Source organism: Brassica rapa, chromosome A07 (assembly GCF_000309985.2).
Source record: "Brassica rapa cultivar Chiifu-401-42 chromosome A07, CAAS_Brap_v3.01, whole genome shotgun sequence".
In the NCBI taxonomy this organism is placed as follows: domain Eukaryota; kingdom Viridiplantae; phylum Streptophyta; class Magnoliopsida; order Brassicales; family Brassicaceae; genus Brassica; species Brassica rapa.
In genome coordinates this window covers 22,961,114-22,980,407 of record NC_024801.2, presented here as the reverse complement: position 1 = coordinate 22,980,407, position 19,294 = coordinate 22,961,114, and the positions used below count along the sequence as shown (strand labels likewise).

The 19,294-nt window shown below is 33.6% G+C and overlaps 2 protein-coding genes and 1 pseudogene across 2 annotated transcripts; 1 reads left to right on the top strand and 2 right to left on the bottom strand.

Annotated features, from left to right (window-relative positions):
- Nucleotides 1-1,167: 1,167 nt before the first annotated feature.
- Nucleotides 1,168-4,981, bottom strand: LOC103831057 (protein TWIN SISTER of FT). The gene is made up of 4 exons (XM_009106904.3): nt 4,545-4,981; nt 3,648-3,709; nt 2,725-2,765; nt 1,168-2,641 (listed from the first exon to the last, which is right to left on the bottom strand). The coding sequence occupies exons 1-4, from the start codon at nt 4,743-4,745 to the stop codon at nt 2,418-2,420; spliced, it is 528 nt and encodes a 175-aa protein (XP_009105152.1). The 5' UTR covers nt 4,746-4,981; the 3' UTR covers nt 1,168-2,417.
- Nucleotides 4,982-10,743: 5,762 nt separating this feature from the next.
- On the top strand, nt 10,744-15,257 carry LOC103831056 (chromatin assembly factor 1 subunit FAS1). The gene is made up of 11 exons (XM_009106903.3): nt 10,744-11,794; nt 11,875-11,974; nt 12,061-12,208; nt 12,288-12,411; nt 12,494-12,852; nt 12,933-13,226; nt 13,686-13,767; nt 13,878-14,018; nt 14,125-14,547; nt 14,628-14,765; nt 14,845-15,257. The coding sequence occupies exons 1-11, from the start codon at nt 11,372-11,374 to the stop codon at nt 15,016-15,018; spliced, it is 2,406 nt and encodes an 801-aa protein (XP_009105151.1). The 5' UTR covers nt 10,744-11,371; the 3' UTR covers nt 15,019-15,257.
- On the bottom strand, nt 15,217-19,293 carry LOC103831055 (annotated as a pseudogene).
- Nucleotide 19,294: the final 1 nt, after the last annotated feature.

The window sequence follows — 19,294 nt, the reverse complement described above, 5'->3', positions numbered from 1 at the left end:
CGAACCACGACCAACACCATTTCTGTTCCCATTGTTTCTTCTTCTGTTGAATCTGAGTTTAGTGAACTCGTTACAGAAAGTCAAAACTCGACGATGGATTATTTTGAAAAGTGTTTTATTGATCAGAAGAAAGTAACGGTTGACAGATGCGTGAACAAACGGAAAGTAACCGGTGCTCGTCTGAGTTAGCCGTAAAAGTATAAGTCGGCGAGAAATGTAAGAGAGTAAATAGTTTTTAGCCGTCAGTCTCTGTGTGTGTTCAAGTCTCTCCTTCTGCTTGGCTGCTCTTGTTCTCTTTTTATATTTAAACCTCTTTTTATGTTCGTCCTAGGTTGGTTAAACCTAATGGGCTAAGACATGCCTTCCGGACCGAGCAGTCGGGCTATCAAGCCGAGCCTGTGGACCAAGCTGGTGGCACCGAGTAAAGTAGAGCTTCTGAGCCGAGTGTGAGTGTTGAGCTGATCAGCGTCGAGGAGCACCCAGTCGAACCGACTAAATAGGCTGAATCTCTTATTTGATGGCCTGGTGCAGGGATGTAATCCATCTCGTACATCTTCCAATCGCAGAACCAGCCTGACAGCAAAACTCACAATGTCTTCTCGCTCCTCATACCTTCGACTCAAGCTTTAATTCTTCATCTTGAATCAGGGCATTGTATAAGCTTCCTTAAGTGTAGGCAAAGGAACGAGCGTTTGCGCTATTGAAGAAGTAAGGGCAAACTTCATACTAGTCATTGTCGGTCACTGTTTCAAGAAAATCATCAAAGAAGTTTGACGAAATCTAGGTCCGATAATAGGAGAAGAACGGAAAAAGAAAATGGTCTCGTATGCGGATTACATAGATCTTAGAATCGATGAGCCAAACCATGTAGTAGTTAGGTTTGTAGATTTGATACCAATTACAAAGACAACAAAAGTCTAAGACTACAAAAACATAAACTACAAGTCTTACAAAATTTTGAGCATATTGAACTAGTTTTCAAACTTAAATAAAATAAACCAATAGTCAACTAAAATTTTATGGACCCACTACTAAAAAGAAATCGAGGCATTACATTCTCAACTATTCAAATCTATAAATATCTCTGTGGATGTGGTTCAAAAAAAAAGTTCTCTGTGGACACATACACGAGTAGCGATTTGTTTGACAAGACTGTCCGTATGGTGGTGAAAATCTGAAAATATTGGACCAATTGTTTTTTTTTCTGTTGGTTACTGACATACCTACATGTTATATTCATAGTACTATCACACGACAATGAATGATCAAGTCCCCAGAAGGTCCAAGGAAAAAAAAAGTCTAGTGATGGAACACATGGACTAATCGAACTATCAACCTTTCTTTATGACAACATTCTCTTATCTATTTCTTTTCCAAATTTAATTGCCACCCTCTCCTTTTCTTTTCTTCTTTTGTTGAAAATCTCCTATTACTTTTTATCTCTAAGTAACTTTGCTTTTTAAAATTAGACACTTTCAGTTTATGGGATGCAAATTCTTCTTCTGTTACTATTTTTGGTTTAGATAAGCACGGATGCTTACGAGCATAAGATTCTTGTAACATCTTGTATGGCTGTTGTTTTATTAAAAAAATAATAATAATTGAAACTTATTTAATTTTTAGTTACTTTAAGTATTATTACGGTCTTGTGGTATTTGTAAATAAGGGATCGGAAATAGAATGCTACACAGTTTTTTTGCTTAGAAATACAAATATCTACCTTTATGAATTAATTTATTTTCTAAAACATATATACTCCATTTAAAAACAAGGGAATGTACGTGTTGTCCTTTATTATAGATTCTTTTAATTAATTCGATACTCATTTATTACATTTAGTGTATATAGGGAAAAGTGAATAAATTGACCGACATATTTTACTTGTTTAAAAACTTAAATTTTTGTTTTTGCCATTTTATTCATTCGATTATTACATTAACATTTAAATAGCGTGTATGTGTATAAAGGCCACACAAATCTCTTGGCTTAGAAACAAACAAACTCAATATTTTTCCAACAAGTTTATAGATATAAATATGATGAAAGTGTATTATGTGATCACCAAGATGAACTCAAAAGTAGAACAAAAAGCAGATTCTATTGCCACTGGTTGTTTTTCTAGTCCATGTTTTCCGAATGTTAAGATACCGTTGCATCAAACTAAAATGATACGATTGTAGCTATATAACACTCCTATTCCATGTAGAATCTATAAAAATTGCATCACGCACCATATAAGTAAAAACATTCTCATTTGTTCCCCCTTTGATTTATTTAATGCATATTAAACTATTGTAGTCATTATCACCGTTCATTACTCGTACCATAAAATGCTTATTATAGTACTATAGATGTTTTAATTTCATTAGGGCATGTAAAGTCAACTGATTAAACGAAGAAACCCATGACCCATCGATCTAAGTTCTTCGTCCTCCGCAGCCATTATCCCTCTGACAATTGAAGTAAACCGCAGCCACGGGAAGGCCGAGATTGTATAGCGCGGCAAACTCACGAGTGTTAAATTGTGGGCGCCACCCTGGTTCATACACTGTTTGCCTCCCGAGCTGCCGGAACAATACCAGCACGAGACGATGAATTCCCGAGGTGGGCCTTGGACTCTCGTAAGACACAATCTCATTGCCTGCGAAAACAACCATCAAACATATATATACATTGGTTCTATCAACCGCATATATAGCCGTCAATCTTTGGAATAAAACTCACCAAAGTTTGTTCCAGTTGTCGCAGGGATATCAGTCACCAACCTGTAATGAGAGTATCCATATAGACTTTTACGATATTGTACCAACCCATATTAAAATGCTACTTAAACTAAAGATTTGTAAGAAAGATAATAACGTAATAAATAGGTTATCGGTGCTAATGAGATAGTTATATTGTGATTGTAAAGCAATAGATCTTCGGTGTAAGTGACACCAAAACATGCATTAAGTAATATTCAATGCGCGTCTTTGAAAGTTTGGTATGGTGCATGCATACTTAACAATATATATGTAATATGGTTCATGCATTTACTAAAGTGAAACATATATATATATATATGTTTTATGTAACACTAGTAGATAAAAATAAAGAGACTAGTAGATAAAAATAAAAATATATAAAGTGACACTAAAAAGAGGTGTTGTGTAGTAGCTGTGATATAACAGGAAACCTGGTCCTACTAACTTCAAGTCACAAAGATACGTCATCAGGCTAAGAATGTACAAACAACTTTAAAGTGGAAAACCAAATGTTTGTACAAGTCATGTCCAATTGGATTAATGTGTAGCTTGTTTTTTTTTTTTTTTTGATCAACCAATGTGTAGCTTGTTTAAGAAAACATTTATACCTATGGTATATATATAGTAATGCTAAGTTTTTGAATCTCTTCAGTTTAGCATAAGGTGTTTGGGCTTTGTTAGGAGACAAAGTGATAAACCGCTTTCTCAAAGCTGATTCTACATGTACTTCTATTAAGCGGAAAATATTTTTACTTTTGTTATCAGTGAATTACTTAATTTTAAAGTCTCCAATTAATATTTTTTCATTTTTCCATGTCTAGTTGTGTGTATATATAAATTAAAGCAAAATTGTTTGAGGATATAACAAAAAGGTGGATAAAAGAGGTGAACTAGTTCACAAACCAATGGAGATATTCTCGAAGGTGCGGGTTGCTAGGACTTGGAACATCTGGATCCACCATAACCTTCATTAAACCCATCAACACTAAAATACGTTACAAACAAGACGATTTTCTTTTTGGTAAAAACAAATATATAAGTATCAGTCTCAAACTGATGAAGAAAGCATAATTAAGTTTGAGAAATGAAGTAACACATGAAAGAAGAAGAGAAAACGGTAGGTAGTAGCTACTAGTCCAAAAAACGGTAGGTTGTAGCTAAGTGTATATATAGGCAGTGTATCTAAAAGACTAACTTGAATATACTTATTCAACAGGCATCAAATATACCACAATAGAGATCAAATATTCATCAATATATTTGTTAAATGGCCATCCATTTTCTTAATTATTATATTTTAAACATTTGAACCCATATACTTTTGCCTTTTATGAGTATTGTAAAATTTCTTAGAAAAATTACGATCTAAATTATTAAAGGAACAAAGAAAATCCCCAAGATTCTTACCGAAACTAAAAGCAGTAGTATGCAAAAAGTTTTGGGAAAAAATGAAAACCTTTTGGCAAAAAAAAGTTTCTGAAAAGAAACATCTGAGACTTAGAAAAGAGACCAAGAAAGAAGAGAATTCTGGTAGGATATAAAACTGTTTACATTTTCTTTGGGATTTGGTGAAATGCTCATGGGTTCATCTTCATTGTAAAAGATAAAAAAAAAACACTATACTTACTGCTATGGTATATCTCGAAGTTAAACCAATAAATCGTAAGAGAACAGAACAAGAGAAAGATTTCACTAAAGGCCTCTTTGTGGGTCAGCGTGGCCAAGATAAATTGCATGAAAGAAGAAGAGTAATGAAGCAATGAAGAAGAAATAAGAAACAGAGAGTTTAAATGTAAGAACCAAAGTATAGAAGTTCCTTAGGTCTTCTCCACCAATCTCAACTCTTGGCTTGTTGATAATTTGAGAAGGCCTTATATCCAACCCATTTGTCACCTCTCTTTGGCCGTATGTAACCCTTAGATCGATTGATCTTGTGAACCGTTCAAGAACGTCCCCTATCACTCCCCCTACCACAAGAGGATCTCTGTTATTTACAGACATCTCTGATCTAAAACAAACAGGTTGTTTCTGATTTATTTATTGGTTCTTCTATCTTCTGAACCAACCCTCTACATGTCACGTATATATATAGTGTCTTGGGAGTCGGTTTAACTCGGGTCGGAGAGCTCATCACCGCAATCTTTTTCCTGTACAGTGATGTACGAGAATCCAAAACTGATTCTACGTACATCACATATTGTCTTCTTATTCCATAATTATTATTTTCTTTCTTTTATGTATTCCAAAGCCACCACTCTAATAGCTAGACTGATAATATTCCAGATTATCTCGCACCCACTTGGTAGCCAATAATATTTTTATATATCCTTTAACTATATATATACCTTTCGACTTATGACTCAAAATAAATAAAATATCTCTCCACCATATTTACTAGTGTATTGTTTATACATAAAAGAGTGCAAATAACAGCGAAATCTGTGTTAGAAAACATAACTTTTTCTAGTTTAGAAGAACAGTATTTTCGTATAAAAATACCCATTTATGAACGAGTATTAAATGATTTGTGGTAATAATTATGATGTGTAATAATGATAATTAACTTGTCTTGATTTGAAGAATTTGTACCAAACGATTTACCTGTAAATGAACACAAATATAAATATTTATAACTAACTTAACTATAATAACTTTTTATTTTTAGGCTATACATTGATTATACAAATAATGGTATTAGCTTTTCCTTTTTGTTTTTGTTTTAGCTTTTGCAACAAACTTTTTCGAATTGGTAAAAATTGTATCTACGTTAGAACTTAGAAGAGTGGCCTACCTTATTTTGAAAGACTTTCTTATTAGAAGAGTTGTTATATATATATTTAACCCAGAGGTGTTCCGGACCTTAGACAGAAACAACGCAAGATAAATAAATTAATTAGCACACAATAATTTATCTTACTTTTGATATTTGTATCTCCAATTTGGACTTCTGGAATCTTATATATATATATATATAATTTAAAATAGAAATTAAATTTTATAATATTAAAATTTACTTTTAGGTCTTTTTGTCATAACATGATCGGAAAATATAAATCTAATACGATGTCAATAGTGTTTCGCTGTAACATTTAAGTTAATTTTTTTTGTTTATTTATAAACGATATAATGCATGGGAAAAAAAAGATATCACGTATTAAAGGACTAAATAATATGACAGCTTTATTTTCTTACAGTGTAGCTCAAAATAAGACTTAAGAAATAACGAGAGAAGCGAGTTGTAAAATGTGATATAGCTAGCGTTCTTAATTTCAAGTTCCAATAATAGACACACATATGGCATATTTGGTAGGCCTGGGCACGGCCCGTGCCGCACGGGTCAAGTACCCGGCATTTTTTAGGTACTTGTTACCCGACTTGGTTTGTTCAAGTTCTTGTATTTGTTGCTTGTATATGACTTATTTTGAACAAGTACTCGCTATACCAAGTACTTGCAATTTTTTTTAATACTTATAAATTACTTAACTTGGTTTATTACTTGATTTTATCTTTTACAGTTTTACTTGACTTGATTTGATACTTGATATTTTCAATTACTTAACCTATTTTCCTTAACTACTTGAAGTTAAAACACATAATTTTACTTTTACAACTCTGTATATAAATCTCAGATTTCCGTTAGGCTAAATCGGTTAGTACTAGCCCAATAGTTTAGTAATGTTGGGTATTTATATTTAAACACACAATTCTTTTAGTTTTATAGACATATAATACATCAAATTTTAATTAACTAATAAATTAGATACCAAATATTTAATAAACTAAATAATATATAACAAGTAAAGGAGCAAGTAGAGGATACTAAGTAACAAGTTAAGTAGCTAAAAATAAAAATATACTTGTTATTTGACTTGTACTTATGAGTAATAAAATCCGTTTATTTGTTACTCGACTTGATTGTAGCAAGTACTTGTTTTTTTAAACCGAACCGAGTCAAAGTAGTAAATATAAGCCGAGTATCAAGTAACAGTGCCCATGCCTAATATTTGGTGCACTTGATATAGAAAGAATAAATATATCATACGTAATCTATCCATGAAACCAGTAGACAAAGAATGTTTTTAAGAAAAACCACATTGAATTAAAAGCTAATGAATGTACTTTAATTTGAAATATCAACCATCTATTTTACAAAAAGAAATATCAACCATCCATTTGTTGAGGCGCTGTTTGCGTCTACGCATAAACTTACTAATTTGGGAGATTTCGTTTTTGACCATTGCCACTAATTAGACCATATATTTATTCAGTGATGAGTTTATATAATTGACCTTTAATCGTTCGTAATATTAGTCAGAAAATTTGAATAGTAGATTTGAAATGATTTTTCATAGTATATTTTGTTTTGTTTTGAACTATTAGTATTATGTTCTTGGTTACACAATATTTCGAAATTCAAATAAATAAATAAATAAATCGAAATTCAAACTTATCAAAACCATATAATATTTGAACTTATAGTATTTAATCTATAACAAAACTAGACCATAGTGAAAGAAAAACTATACCATAGTGTGTAGCATCAATATAAATTTAATCTATAAAAGTAATATCTAATATTCGGTTTGCGTACAGTTTTAGCATTATAGAGCTGAAATTATACAAAAGCCATGCATGTAGATTTCCATTTAATTCGTGCTAAATTGCTAATTTACATAAGAACGAAAATAAATTGTGGTAGTAGCGGAAGTCTGGTTGCAGACAAGAGAGATGGATTGTGCCCACTTGTCTTTTATTTTTCTAATTTTTTCAAATAAGTTGCAAACACTAATCTTCTAGTTTACCGGTAAATATATACTTATTAGCTAGCTAAGAGTTTTATTTATGAAATATGAATTTTCATAGTTACAAGAATACATTTTGACTTTTGGAATCGCAACATACTATAGTCATAAACCGAACAATTTAAGACAACACACACAGAGTAGTCTGTTTATTGGCCAGAATGATGCTAATAGGAGACCTGAAAGCATCTTTATAGCATTTCATGGAGACGTGGGTTTATAGTATAGTCGACTGACGTTATCCTATTACCAACCACTTTGTAATAGGCTTCAATGTTTTTTGTATTATAACTTGTAAGTACAAGGTTCGTATTTAGTATAAGGAAGAAACCCTAAAACAAGAACCGGTCACCCTTTGTCAAGGAGAATTTTCGGTTATTCTGCTAAAACAAGAGAAAATGTGTCAGAAGCTTTGTGTGATAATATGCTCCACCAAACTAAGGTTAAAGAAAAAAGAGACTTTGATGAAGTACATATAGTTTATAAAGATTCATTTGAGACTATGATTTAGCAAGGTAATGTATATATTAAGAAAGAAACAAACTTTTTAATAACCAATTACTAACCGGAAGTACATGTAGTTTATAAAGGTTCCGACTGGTGACATGTAGTATTAGAGTTGAATTACAATATGATTTATAGTTCGATGTAACTTGCAGTAAAAAGTATGTGGTAAAAACGGTAAGTTTATGTGGTAAGTTTTGCAGTAAAAATAAAAGTTATCATTTTGTTAAAACTTGTGACTGGTAACATTTTTGATGTATAAGTTGCAGTATGAGTTCTGAATAAAAGAATTAAATATAAAAACAGAGAAATAAATATTTTCGTATTAAGCTATTTTTTAAATAAATAAAAATATTTTTTTAAATAAGTATAAAAGTTTAAAAAATAATGTTCAGTATATATAATTTTCTAAGTATTATAATAACTACTAATAATATGTATTTTAATATCAATAATAAGTTAAATTAAATGAAATAATATTATTAGCATGAACTTTAAATTAAAAAACCAAATAATAGAAACAAAATTACAAATGTTTGTGAAAATTAAAAAAAATTACAGACCTTAAGCTTTCGGGTTTTGAAAATGACGTGATACCACACTAAGTTAGGTCAATATATATAGAATTTTGTGACTGGTATTTTTTTTGAATTATCAAATAGAATTTATGCTTAAGGTTTTGTATAATTGACTAAACATTTGAATAATTCAAAAAATTAGGAACAAGAAAGATTATAAAATCTTTGACTAGCATAAATTTAGGTAGAGTATTTATGGGACACTCAAATGGTTGTTCACGATTTTCTCTTGTAAAAAGGTTTGTTCACGATTTTTTTTTAAAAAAACAGAAAAATTAATTAAATTTGTAACACAACTCTTAAAACATGGAATTTTGGTTGATGTAGGTTTATGTTTTGAGTTAGCAATTTTATAAAGGGTTTAAGTCAAAGTTGTAACTCAACTACAACACATCTTAAATCAAACTTAAAATCAAAAAAATAAATTTAATGCATGATTGGTAACATTTTTGAGTTACAAACTTAACTCAAACTTAATCAACCCTACCACATGTCACCAATCAAACCAAAAGATTCATTTGAGACTATGATTTAGCAAGGTAATGTATATATTAAGAAAGAAACAAACTCTTTAATAACCAATTACTAACCGGCTGACAAACTTATCAACTAAAATTTCGCTAATGATATTGTCAAATGCAGAATAATTATTAGATAAAAGTAAGAGAACCCACCATCCTTTTATGAAAATGACATTCAGAAGTCATCAGACCAACTGAATAAATTGGGTACATGAGAAAGCTTTAGAGTAAGACAAAACATTTCTTGGGTCTCAGTGTGATGTCCTCATTAAAATCCCTTCGTTCACTCGTCTTGTTCGCTTGTTGGCTCTGGCGTGCTTTGTAACTTACTTCGGTGGCTATAAAATATCAATAGGTGCTAAAATACAGACCCTCAACTTTTGTTTTCTTCGTTTTCATGTGGAACAACCGAACAAGTAAACATACATTTCTTAATTACTACCATCGGGTGGAGGAGAAATTAAATAAAAATAGTAACATAGAAAAAAACGAATCTAAAAATAGAAAGAATGCTACCAAGTAGAGATGTCTCTATACTTTGCCACTCATCCAATCCTTTAGGGAATAATCTTCTCTTTAGCCAAGATTCTCGCTTCTCTATCATTAACGTATCTGTTTTATTTCATATGCTCTCTTTTTCTTCTTTTTCAATTATGTGAACAATCTTATTATTCTTGATAAACTTCCAGCTCATCATCTCTTATTTTGGACCTTACTGAAAAATAAAAATTATACATAAATTCAAACGAAGATATTCTGATTATATTTATTGTTGTTATTGTTGTAGGTTATTTTCATCTTGTTTCAATAATTATAGAAATGGAATAAGTAAATTATTGGCTGTTATAAAACGTGATCATACGAATCTAATTGCTCCTGGTCACTAGTTTAAAGCACGAATTTCAGCTTTTAATGAGAAAAGAAATAAAAATCAATTTAATCCTAGATTTGAATGATGGAAACCGGCTACTTTTTCATATCTTTAACCTATGTTTACCATTATCAACGTAGTTTTTAATATTCATTTTTATCATCTCAATGAGTCGATACATAAATACAAATGCTATATTAATTTCTATGAGTTCTTAATTCAAAATTAATTGGTAAAAATGAACACATTGTCAAATTAATTGGTATAATTTCTATGAAATTATATGTTACTATGGTTTACATTTTTATGTATGGTTCTTAATAACACATTGTCAATGTTTTTTTTGTCATCTTAATCTTGATTTCGTTTCAATATTTTTTAAGGTTCATGAGTTTTGAAATCAAAACTGATTGCTATATATTAAATATATTTGTTATTCTAGATTTTATTATACTTGTATGTTAACACTCGAAATTACATAGTTTTAGTGCACAGTAATCTCGGAACTAAATTAGATAATGGCATACATTTGTGACTTCGAGAGAACCCTTTTCTATATCATTTGACACCACTATATGTTGACGGTAAGTTTATAAATTTTTTCAACAAAAAAATCTCATGTGTTCAGAAGTCCAACAACATCAATTTCGAATGCTTTCATGAATACCAGAGATCGTCTATGAGTAGCATTCTGATAATTTCGTCTTAATGTATCACCATTTCTTGTTTTTTTTTTTAAAACTATATGGTAATAATTAGTTCAAACAAGATATCTAATCACACAAATAGCATATCCAATGGGAAATCAGAATGAACGACGTGTCATCTCAGTTGAAAATATGACGATGGATGCATGAGGGGTAACCTCGTGGGAGTGGGACGGTACACAAAAGCTCACACGTAAGCATAATGACCACCAATAGAAAACCATAGCCACATAATCTTTTCCGGAAAGTCAATAAAATATTTATAAATTATTATATGAGCATCATGTTGTGTGTGATTTATAGTGTTCCAACCAGAAAGTGGAATTCTTGTAGGTTTGACTTCTTCCAACCACAGAAGAACACCAAAATAGTGATTTCATCGTGGGCCGAAAAGTAACAAAAGCAGGCCCATATGTAAATGGGCTATCTATCTTAGTGGCGCGAAACACAGTAAATTTTTTACCAAAGGTGTCAGATGGAGGCAAAACCACCCGTCAAATCCTTGGCGGGAAAATCAACGAAAAACCTCCCAACATTTTTATTTATTCATTTTTCTCTTTCAAAGGGAGCCTCCACTAATCATCATCTCTCCTTCCATCTTGTATCGAGCTAGGGTTGGATCTGCGAATCGAAAAGAAAAAGAAATGGATGTTGTTGAGAATCGGAAGACGATCGTTGCGAAGAAGCGGAAGAGAGAACCGGCCGCGATTGAGAATCTAAGCCCGGAGGAGAAAGACGCTCAGATCCAATCGTTGAGGCTGGAGATGGAAGGCCTCTTCGCTTATTTCAGGCAAACGATTGTTCAGACTCAGACGCCAGATCTGACCGATTGTTCATCCTCTTCTGTGAATTCATCGGTGGCGTTGTTGATGGAGGAGACGAGCTTGCCCTTGTCGAAGCTCGTGGATGAGATTTTCTCGAAGCTGAAAGAGAAGATCGGAAGCGTTACGATGGCTTCCGTGAAGACGGCTGTCGTCTCCGTCGGGCAGAGAGTTAGTTACGGCGTGCCTAACGCAGACGCTGATGTATTGGAAGATGAGAATGAGTCTTGTCTCTGGTGCTGGGAGGTAGTTACTACTTTTATCTTTTTGTTTCTTCTTCAATTAGTAGTTTTGGGGATTTTATTAATGATTTTGATTATGAACAGACGAGAGACCTGAAGATGATGCCTAAATCGGTTCGTGGATTGCTCAAAGTTAGACGGACTTGTCGGAAGAAGATTCATGAGAGGATTACTGCTGTTTCTGGTAAAATTGATGATTTATTTACTCTCTATTGATTGTTTTATATGATGTGGAAGGCTTATTGGTTGTGTTTTTTTGTATTTACACAGCAATGTTAGATGTGTTACAAAGAGGAGAAACTGACAAGTCGTTTAGATTTGATCTGAACAAAGCTGCTGAGAAGCTTGGGAAAGTACTGAGTGAAGTGGATATTCGATCGTTCATGGATAATATGTTGCAGAAGAATAGTACTGAGATGTATGCTTTTTTAAGTTGTTACTTCTTTGTTTATGTTTTTTTCTTTCTTCTTGCTTAGTTGTTGTTTTGGTTGTTAAAGGGCTGAGAAAGATGCGAAGCGGGAAGAGAAACTGCTTCTTAAACAATTGGAGAAAACTAAATGTGAAGCTGAGAAGGAAAAGAAGAGGATGGAACGTCAAATGCTTAAAGAAAAATTGCAACTTGTAAGGATATGATCTAGTGCTGTATATTCTCTGGATTTGCTATTTTATTTTGAAATCTGATCATTTTGTCTATTGTTTTCAGGAAAAGGAGCAGAAGCTGCTACAGAAGGCACTTAATGACGATAAAGAAAAGGAAGAGGCCGAGTCAAGAAAACGTATTAAGAAACAGCAAGATGAGTCAGAGAAGGAGCAGAAGCGTAGAGAGAAGGAACAAGCGGAGCTAAAGAAGCAGCTTGGGGTACAGAAACAGGCTTCTATCATGGAGAGGTTCCTTAAAAGAAGCAAAGACACTTCATCCACCCAACCCAAACTTCCTTCCGGTGAAGTAACTGCTCAGAGTCCGTCATGTGCAAAACCTGAGGATGAAAGTAGAACAGTTATTCAGGCCATTGACAATGCCTTTGCAACAACTTGTGAAGCTTCAGTTGATGATATTCGCAGGTATGGCAGTTGTTTTCATTGGTGGTTGATCTGCAAAGTATCGTTTTGGGTATTGTGGTCTGAGTTGTGTTTCTTTGTAGGGAACATTTTGCTTCCTGGCGTCGGCTGGGTCATTCGAGAATACATTGGGGGATGCGTAGGAAGCCAAAGAGTGAACTGTTTCCTAAACTAAAACTATCTACAAATAATGGAGGTGAACCTAACATGGAGAAGCAAGGAGATGGATGTGAAGAGAAACATTTAGGTGATGTATCTTGCATTAGGCAGAGCGAGTCTTCGTCATCTGATCGTAAGAAGTCCAGAAGAGCCATGAAGTTGTTACAATTTGATAAAAGCTTCAGACCTGGCTTTTATGGTATTTGGCCAACCCAAAGGTTAGTACTTATTTTGAATTTTAAAAAATATTAGGCAGTAAGTAAGCAAAGCATATTAGATCATTTGTTAGTTTTTAGTCAGCTAGAAACATGTGAAATCTTGTCTAACTCCAAGCTTTTAGCTTCTCCATGAGTTTGTTTGTTACTGCTTTTGCATAGTTGGCAGCTGTCTGTGTGACTACCTCTTCTCCATGCTGTTTATTAAAGCATGGTAAAGAATGTCCGAAGACATTGTAGTTCTTGTTTAAGTGAACGAATCTTCGTCTATTTTGGATATGTGGTTACTACCATTCTCTACTTTCATTTGGATTAAACAATCATCATAGCTAATTTTAATGTAGTGATTGCATTAGTGATCCTGCTAGAGTTGCAACAATAATTACACTATTCTGATATACAAATATTCACTCTCTAAATTTTCTTACAAGTACTGATGGTTCTTCTGTTGAACATTGACAGTCAAGTTGTAGGGCCACGTCGTCCTCTGAAAAAGGATCCGGAATTGGATTATGAAGTTGATAGCGATGAAGAATGGGAAGAGGTAATTTAATTTACTTTAACACTCTCCTTTGGGAAATTATTATGCTGTTACAACCCAAGAACTGGATAAGAGATCACTGGTTAATAAGGTGTTTTTGCTTTTGTATAAAGGAACAAGCTGGTGAAAGCCTTTCAGATTGTGAGAACGATGAAGAGGAATCTTTGGAAGAAGGATGTTCAAAGGCTGATGATGAAGAAGATGATAGTGAAGATGACTTTATGGTGCCTGATGGGTATCTCTCAGAAGATGAGGTATCACATGCATTTTTAACTAACTCTTCATAAATTCTTCTACCGAATGGTTTTGCTTAGGTGAAAAAAGTTTCTTAATGTAAACTCTTGTGATCGTTTGGTTCAGGGGGTTCAAGTGGACAGCATGGATCTTGATCCGTCTGAACAGGATGCAAGTTCATCTCCATCTAAGCAAACAGATCAAGAGAGTCAAGAGTTTCGTGCATTACTACATCAACAAAAACAAGTGCAAAGTTTGACTGACCACGCTCTTGCGAAAACGCAGCCACTGATTATATGTAACCTAACGCATGAGAAGGTCTCTCTTTTAGCCTCTAAAGATCTAGAGGGGACACAAAAATTGGAACAGATATGTCTGCGAGCTCTGGTGGTGCGTGCATTCCCTTGCTCATCGTCTCTCATTGAGATATCGATCAGTGACATACAAGATGAGGATCAAGAAGCAGCGGCCAAGTCATCTTGTAGTCAGAGCACTCCTCCATCAGCTTCAAAATCAAGATCCATACCAGACTCAGATTTACCAACAATTGTGAGTAGATTTTTCTCCAAATAAATAACATTTTTTCATTATATATTTTAGATAGCTCTAACAAGAAATTGGCGTGACAGGTATCAACAATTCAATCATGTTCTCAAGGAATCAACAAAGTGGTTGAAACATTGCAGCAGAAGTTTCCTGATGTTCCAAAGACCAAACTAAGACAAAAAGTGCGCGAGATATCAGATTTCGAGGATAGCCGTTGGCAGGTTAGTTCTTACATGATGATACTTTGATTGATCTGCTCTGAGTGAGACAGAATTGCTTATCCTTTGTTCTAATGAACAGATAAAGAAAGAAGTATTGACAAAGCTTGGACTATCACCATCACCAGATAAAGGCGTTAAGAGGCCGAAAATGATATCCACATTCTTCTCGAAGCGGTGTTTACCTCCTTCCACAAACCCACCACCACCCGCTGTTGAAGAACCAGCAAGATTGGATAATGAGAATGATGCTTAAGTCTCTCTTTACAGTTTCCATCTTTCTTTTTTCGGATTACATCCCTCAAAACTCTTTTTCGGCTTCTTGTGGGTTCTGATTGTATGATCGGGCAAAGCGTTTCAGATGAGGGAATGAATGATAATCGGTTAAGAAGTAACCTGAGATGTGTTTTGTTCAGGTTACAAGTCTATGCATAGCCTTTACAACTATAAAATCTTATGTATTTGTTTTCATTACAGTATCCTTTTTGTTCATTACAACGTTTTGTATACTATCTTTAAGTAACAAAAAACAATATATGGGACCGTGTAAAGTACTATTTTCAAACAGTAATCAAATACCATATCTAGCAGTATAATCGTATCGCATAGAAAACCCAACAAGGCCAATTTTACAACCAAACAAAATAAACTGAAATTCATTATGATTTTTATTTCATGTATATATATTAAAAATTTATTGAATGCAAAAAATAGTATACTAAGCGAAATAGTTTTTAATAAATAATTATTTTTAATACTTTTTAGCTTGATCTTTTATATGAAAACCAAATTCAACTTCAAACCATACTGATTTTTTTCTTTTGTTTTTTTTTGATAAAGAGGTACCGAAGTAATGAAGTAAAATTCTGAAATCAGGAAAGGGTGTCTTCAAACCAATTCTGAAACTTAGCCATCTCCTTAGAAGGCAAAGCAGCCAAGACATAAACACCTTTACTATCTCCATCAATGTCTGGAAACAGCAAAACTATGTCTTTCCGATGATACACAACGGGACAGCAATACTTAGGCTTTCCCCATGGATACTCAACCTCCGCAAAACCTAGTTTCCACCAAGAAGAAACCAAAACCTCCCCATGTGGGAACCCTTTGTACATCTCTCCCCAATCTATAGCTGATCTCGCGTATTCATCTGTGATCTGATTCGCACCTTCTCCCACCATTTCCACTATCCTCCCAAACGGCTCTTCGAGCAATGCCTTTCGTTTAGCCTTCGCGTACGCGGTTAAAACCGCGTTTCCAGTGTACGAAGAGGGGAGCTGAGGATTCAGCCTCCCTCTGATGTCCACCGCCTAAAGAATCGTTGATTCTTTTTCAAGATCCTCTTCTTTTACATAAGAGAGTGCCTTGCACCTCCAAACCAAAGCGGTTACGACGTTGAAACCGGTCGCACGAACACAACCAGTACTACTGATACTCTCTGAGGCCTTCTCCTTCAGTCTCAGGATTTGTTGAGATGATAGCTTGAAGATGTTGAAGTCTAAGTGCTCTGAAGTGGCTTCGAAGACGGTTGTTGTTGTCTCGGAGTCTTGGATCTTGACAAGCTCGTGGTGTGGGAATGTGACACGTGGTGGAGAACGAGCTTTGAGAAGAGTACGGTCGTTGCATGGAGGGGTTGACAAGGGCTTCTCGCTTAGAAAGGAGGCTAAGTTGTCGAGAAATGTTTTGAAACTAAGTCCGTCGAACGTTGTATGGTTTGTTGAGATTCCTATTGCAAATCCACCGCACTTGAATGATGTCACCTGCCCATATTTTTAACTTTTTAAGTACGTATACATATTGATCTCCATTACTTGGATCAAACTATAGAATATTTCACTTGTCATGAACACATACTACATCACTAATGATGTCCATTAATTTAGACTGATTTATGTTCGGTTGTCAATAAAGGAGCAACCAAGAAAAACCAGCATTTTAATTCTTTACGCGGTACAAGTAGATTAATGTGGCAATCATTTATTAATTATTTAAAAAGTTTTATTAATGCTAGCAAGTACTAGCAACTAAAATAAATTGACATTACGAAAAACTTTAATATATATGTACTTTGATAACTTTATACTAAGTGTTAACTAGATTCCCACCCACAATTTAAATAAGGTAAAAACAATATTTATGTCAGTATTGTTGTACATTGGAAGAATTTCAAACCTTTTTGGCAAGTTATCTGTCTGCAGGCAAAACTGGAACATCCCGAGTAAATATTTATGTCACATGTTGCTTTGTGTTTACATGTTTCGTTATACTTGATATATACATATTTGTTAAGGATTGAGTAGGGTAGTTGAGCTACTTAAACTAAAGATCTCCTAGGGGTTTTTCTTTTCCTTCAGGTTTTCGATTTATCCGTTTAGCTACCCAATGCATATGATTAGTCTTTTGAGTATTGTTTACTCCTAAATATTTAACTTAGCGTTTGTGGTTTATTACAAATGATTGAGGAAATCCTTAATTACCTAAATTATGTATTTCATTACAGATTTTAATTAAATTAATAAACTAAAAAGAATCCGATACTTTGATACTATTTATTTGTAACTACTAATTTTGCCTGCCTATTGGCTTGTTAAAAACATGTTGACTGAAAGATACTATGAACTGTATTACCAGTCATGAAATTTAATAACCGGAAGATCGGTGAAGCAAATCTTAAATTATTTTCTGAAACGTGTGGAATAGTAAAAAAGTTGCTAGTTTATTTGTCTACGTACGTTGGAAAATCAAAATCGTATTCGAATCGAAACCTATATCAACATAGTCAAACAGTTACCATTGTCTATTGCTTAATTACATATGTAAAATGAACGTACGTGCTCCTTTATTTGACAACAAAAAAACGTGAATATGAATCTTCTTGGTTTTGAGTCTTCCGTAAATTTGATCAAATTTAATCGTAGGTGGCAACTTCGATATCTTGCCTAACATTTTATCAAAAAATTTAAAATTTGTGTGTTTTATCCTTGTATTCCCTTGAACTATATGTCAAGGTTTTAGTCTATCAGCTCGCACGATGATGCTGCTATTTCTCTTCTAACCGTTTAATTCTAGCAATGAAGAATTTTGTGAACAAAAAAGAAAGAATCTTCTTGGTTTGTTTATACAAATTTTATTTGCTTGGATCTTTTGTTGTTTTTCTTAAGATCCTCAGAAACTTTACTTGTGTGCTTTATTATACGACGTACACTCAAAACTGGTAAAAAATAATATTTTTAGGATATTACTTCACAAAAAAACGAATTAATTAACGTGGAAAAGTGTAGGTTTAGGATTGAATAATAGGAAGCAATTTGTTGGTTACCTGAAAAGCAAACAGTGGTTGATCATCTTTAGGCAAAATTTGAAGCTGACTTGTAACCAATTTAGCAAAAGCTGGATTTGGATAAACCAAATCTCCAAGCTCCTCCAAAGTGTAATCACTCGCTGCCGTTACAAACCCAGCTCCGGCACCGTTACAGTCAACATCAAGCCGACCAGAGCTAGGGTTCAGCCGAAGTCTCCCAGCCAAAAACTCGTAAACGTCCATTGCTCTCACCAACGCCTTTCTCAGCATCTCCGACACAATCTCCGGAGGAAAATCTTTGTTTGGTCGGAAGAAATGAACCGTTTGGACATCAAAGTTAAGAACTTGGTCGACATTTGACAAAAACATAGATTTTCTCTCATGAGTTAAGGTTTCTTGAGATGGGAAAATGAGTGATGCTTCTTTGATCGTCACTTTGAAATCTTGAAGAAGCAATGATGAAGATTCTTGGTACGAAGTAGCCATCTCTCTCTCGTTTATTTGTGTTTTGAGTGGAGTTTGTGATTTAGGTTTGAAGCTTAATCTTTATTATATAGACTAACACATGGTGATAGATGGTTATTAGCTTGTAAATTATAGTATGAGATTATCCATGGTTAGTAATATGGATCCCACAATAAATGTAGCATAAGTTTTGAAACGGAATTGCATGGAAAAATCAACTGTGCGTCGCTTTAGTCCAGTCACATGGAAGCGTTTATCGTTTCTTTAAAAGCAAAAATTGTCACTGTTGTTGCTTTTTTGTGTTGTGTTTATTGATTTGGGAGTAGTGATGGGCTTGATTTGGTGGGTGTGAGGTAGACTTGGTGATTTATTAAAGATTTGATAGGAGGAGTTTGAGATGTCGGCCTTAACTACATATAAGTCATGTAATCAGCCTTTTACGAGTCAATTCAATTTATATGTGCCAATCTTTTTACTTCTCCATTTGGAGTTTATGGAATAATAAGATGTTTGTCAACATTAATTATCAAAAAGTCAATATTTAATTTGCAGTATTTTTTATCAACAATTTGCGGTATCTAATTAAGGTTATTCGTTACAACAGTAGACAAAAACAACTACGGTTACGATCTACAATTATCTTAATTTTGTTGGTTAACTTTTTCATACAGATGATTTTATCTTTACTTTGTTTACTTTAGATGTTTTTAATTTAAGTTTTAAGTATTGGTTTTTGATAGAGAGAAATTTTCTCTTTCGTTGCTCT

Excerpts from the sequence above, each read along its gene's own strand:
- LOC103831057 (XM_009106904.3), bottom strand. The coding sequence starts at position 4,745 with ATGTCTGTAAATAACAGAGATCCTCTTGTGGTAGGGGGAGTGATAGGG. Across the intron at positions 3,710-4,544 it reads TAAGGAACTTCTATACTTTG|GTTATGGTGGATCCAGATGT; the intron begins GTTCTTACATTT and ends GGTTTAATGAAG. Across the intron at positions 2,642-2,724 it reads GACAACTGGAACAAACTTTG|GCAATGAGATTGTGTCTTAC; the intron begins GTGAGTTTTATT and ends TTGTTTTCGCAG.
- LOC103831056 (XM_009106903.3), top strand. The coding sequence starts at position 11,372 with ATGGATGTTGTTGAGAATCGGAAGACGATCGTTGCGAAGAAGCGGAAG. Across the intron at positions 12,209-12,287 it reads CAGAAGAATAGTACTGAGAT|GGCTGAGAAAGATGCGAAGC; the intron begins GTATGCTTTTTT and ends TGGTTGTTAAAG. Across the intron at positions 12,853-12,932 it reads TCAGTTGATGATATTCGCAG|GGAACATTTTGCTTCCTGGC; the intron begins GTATGGCAGTTG and ends GTTTCTTTGTAG.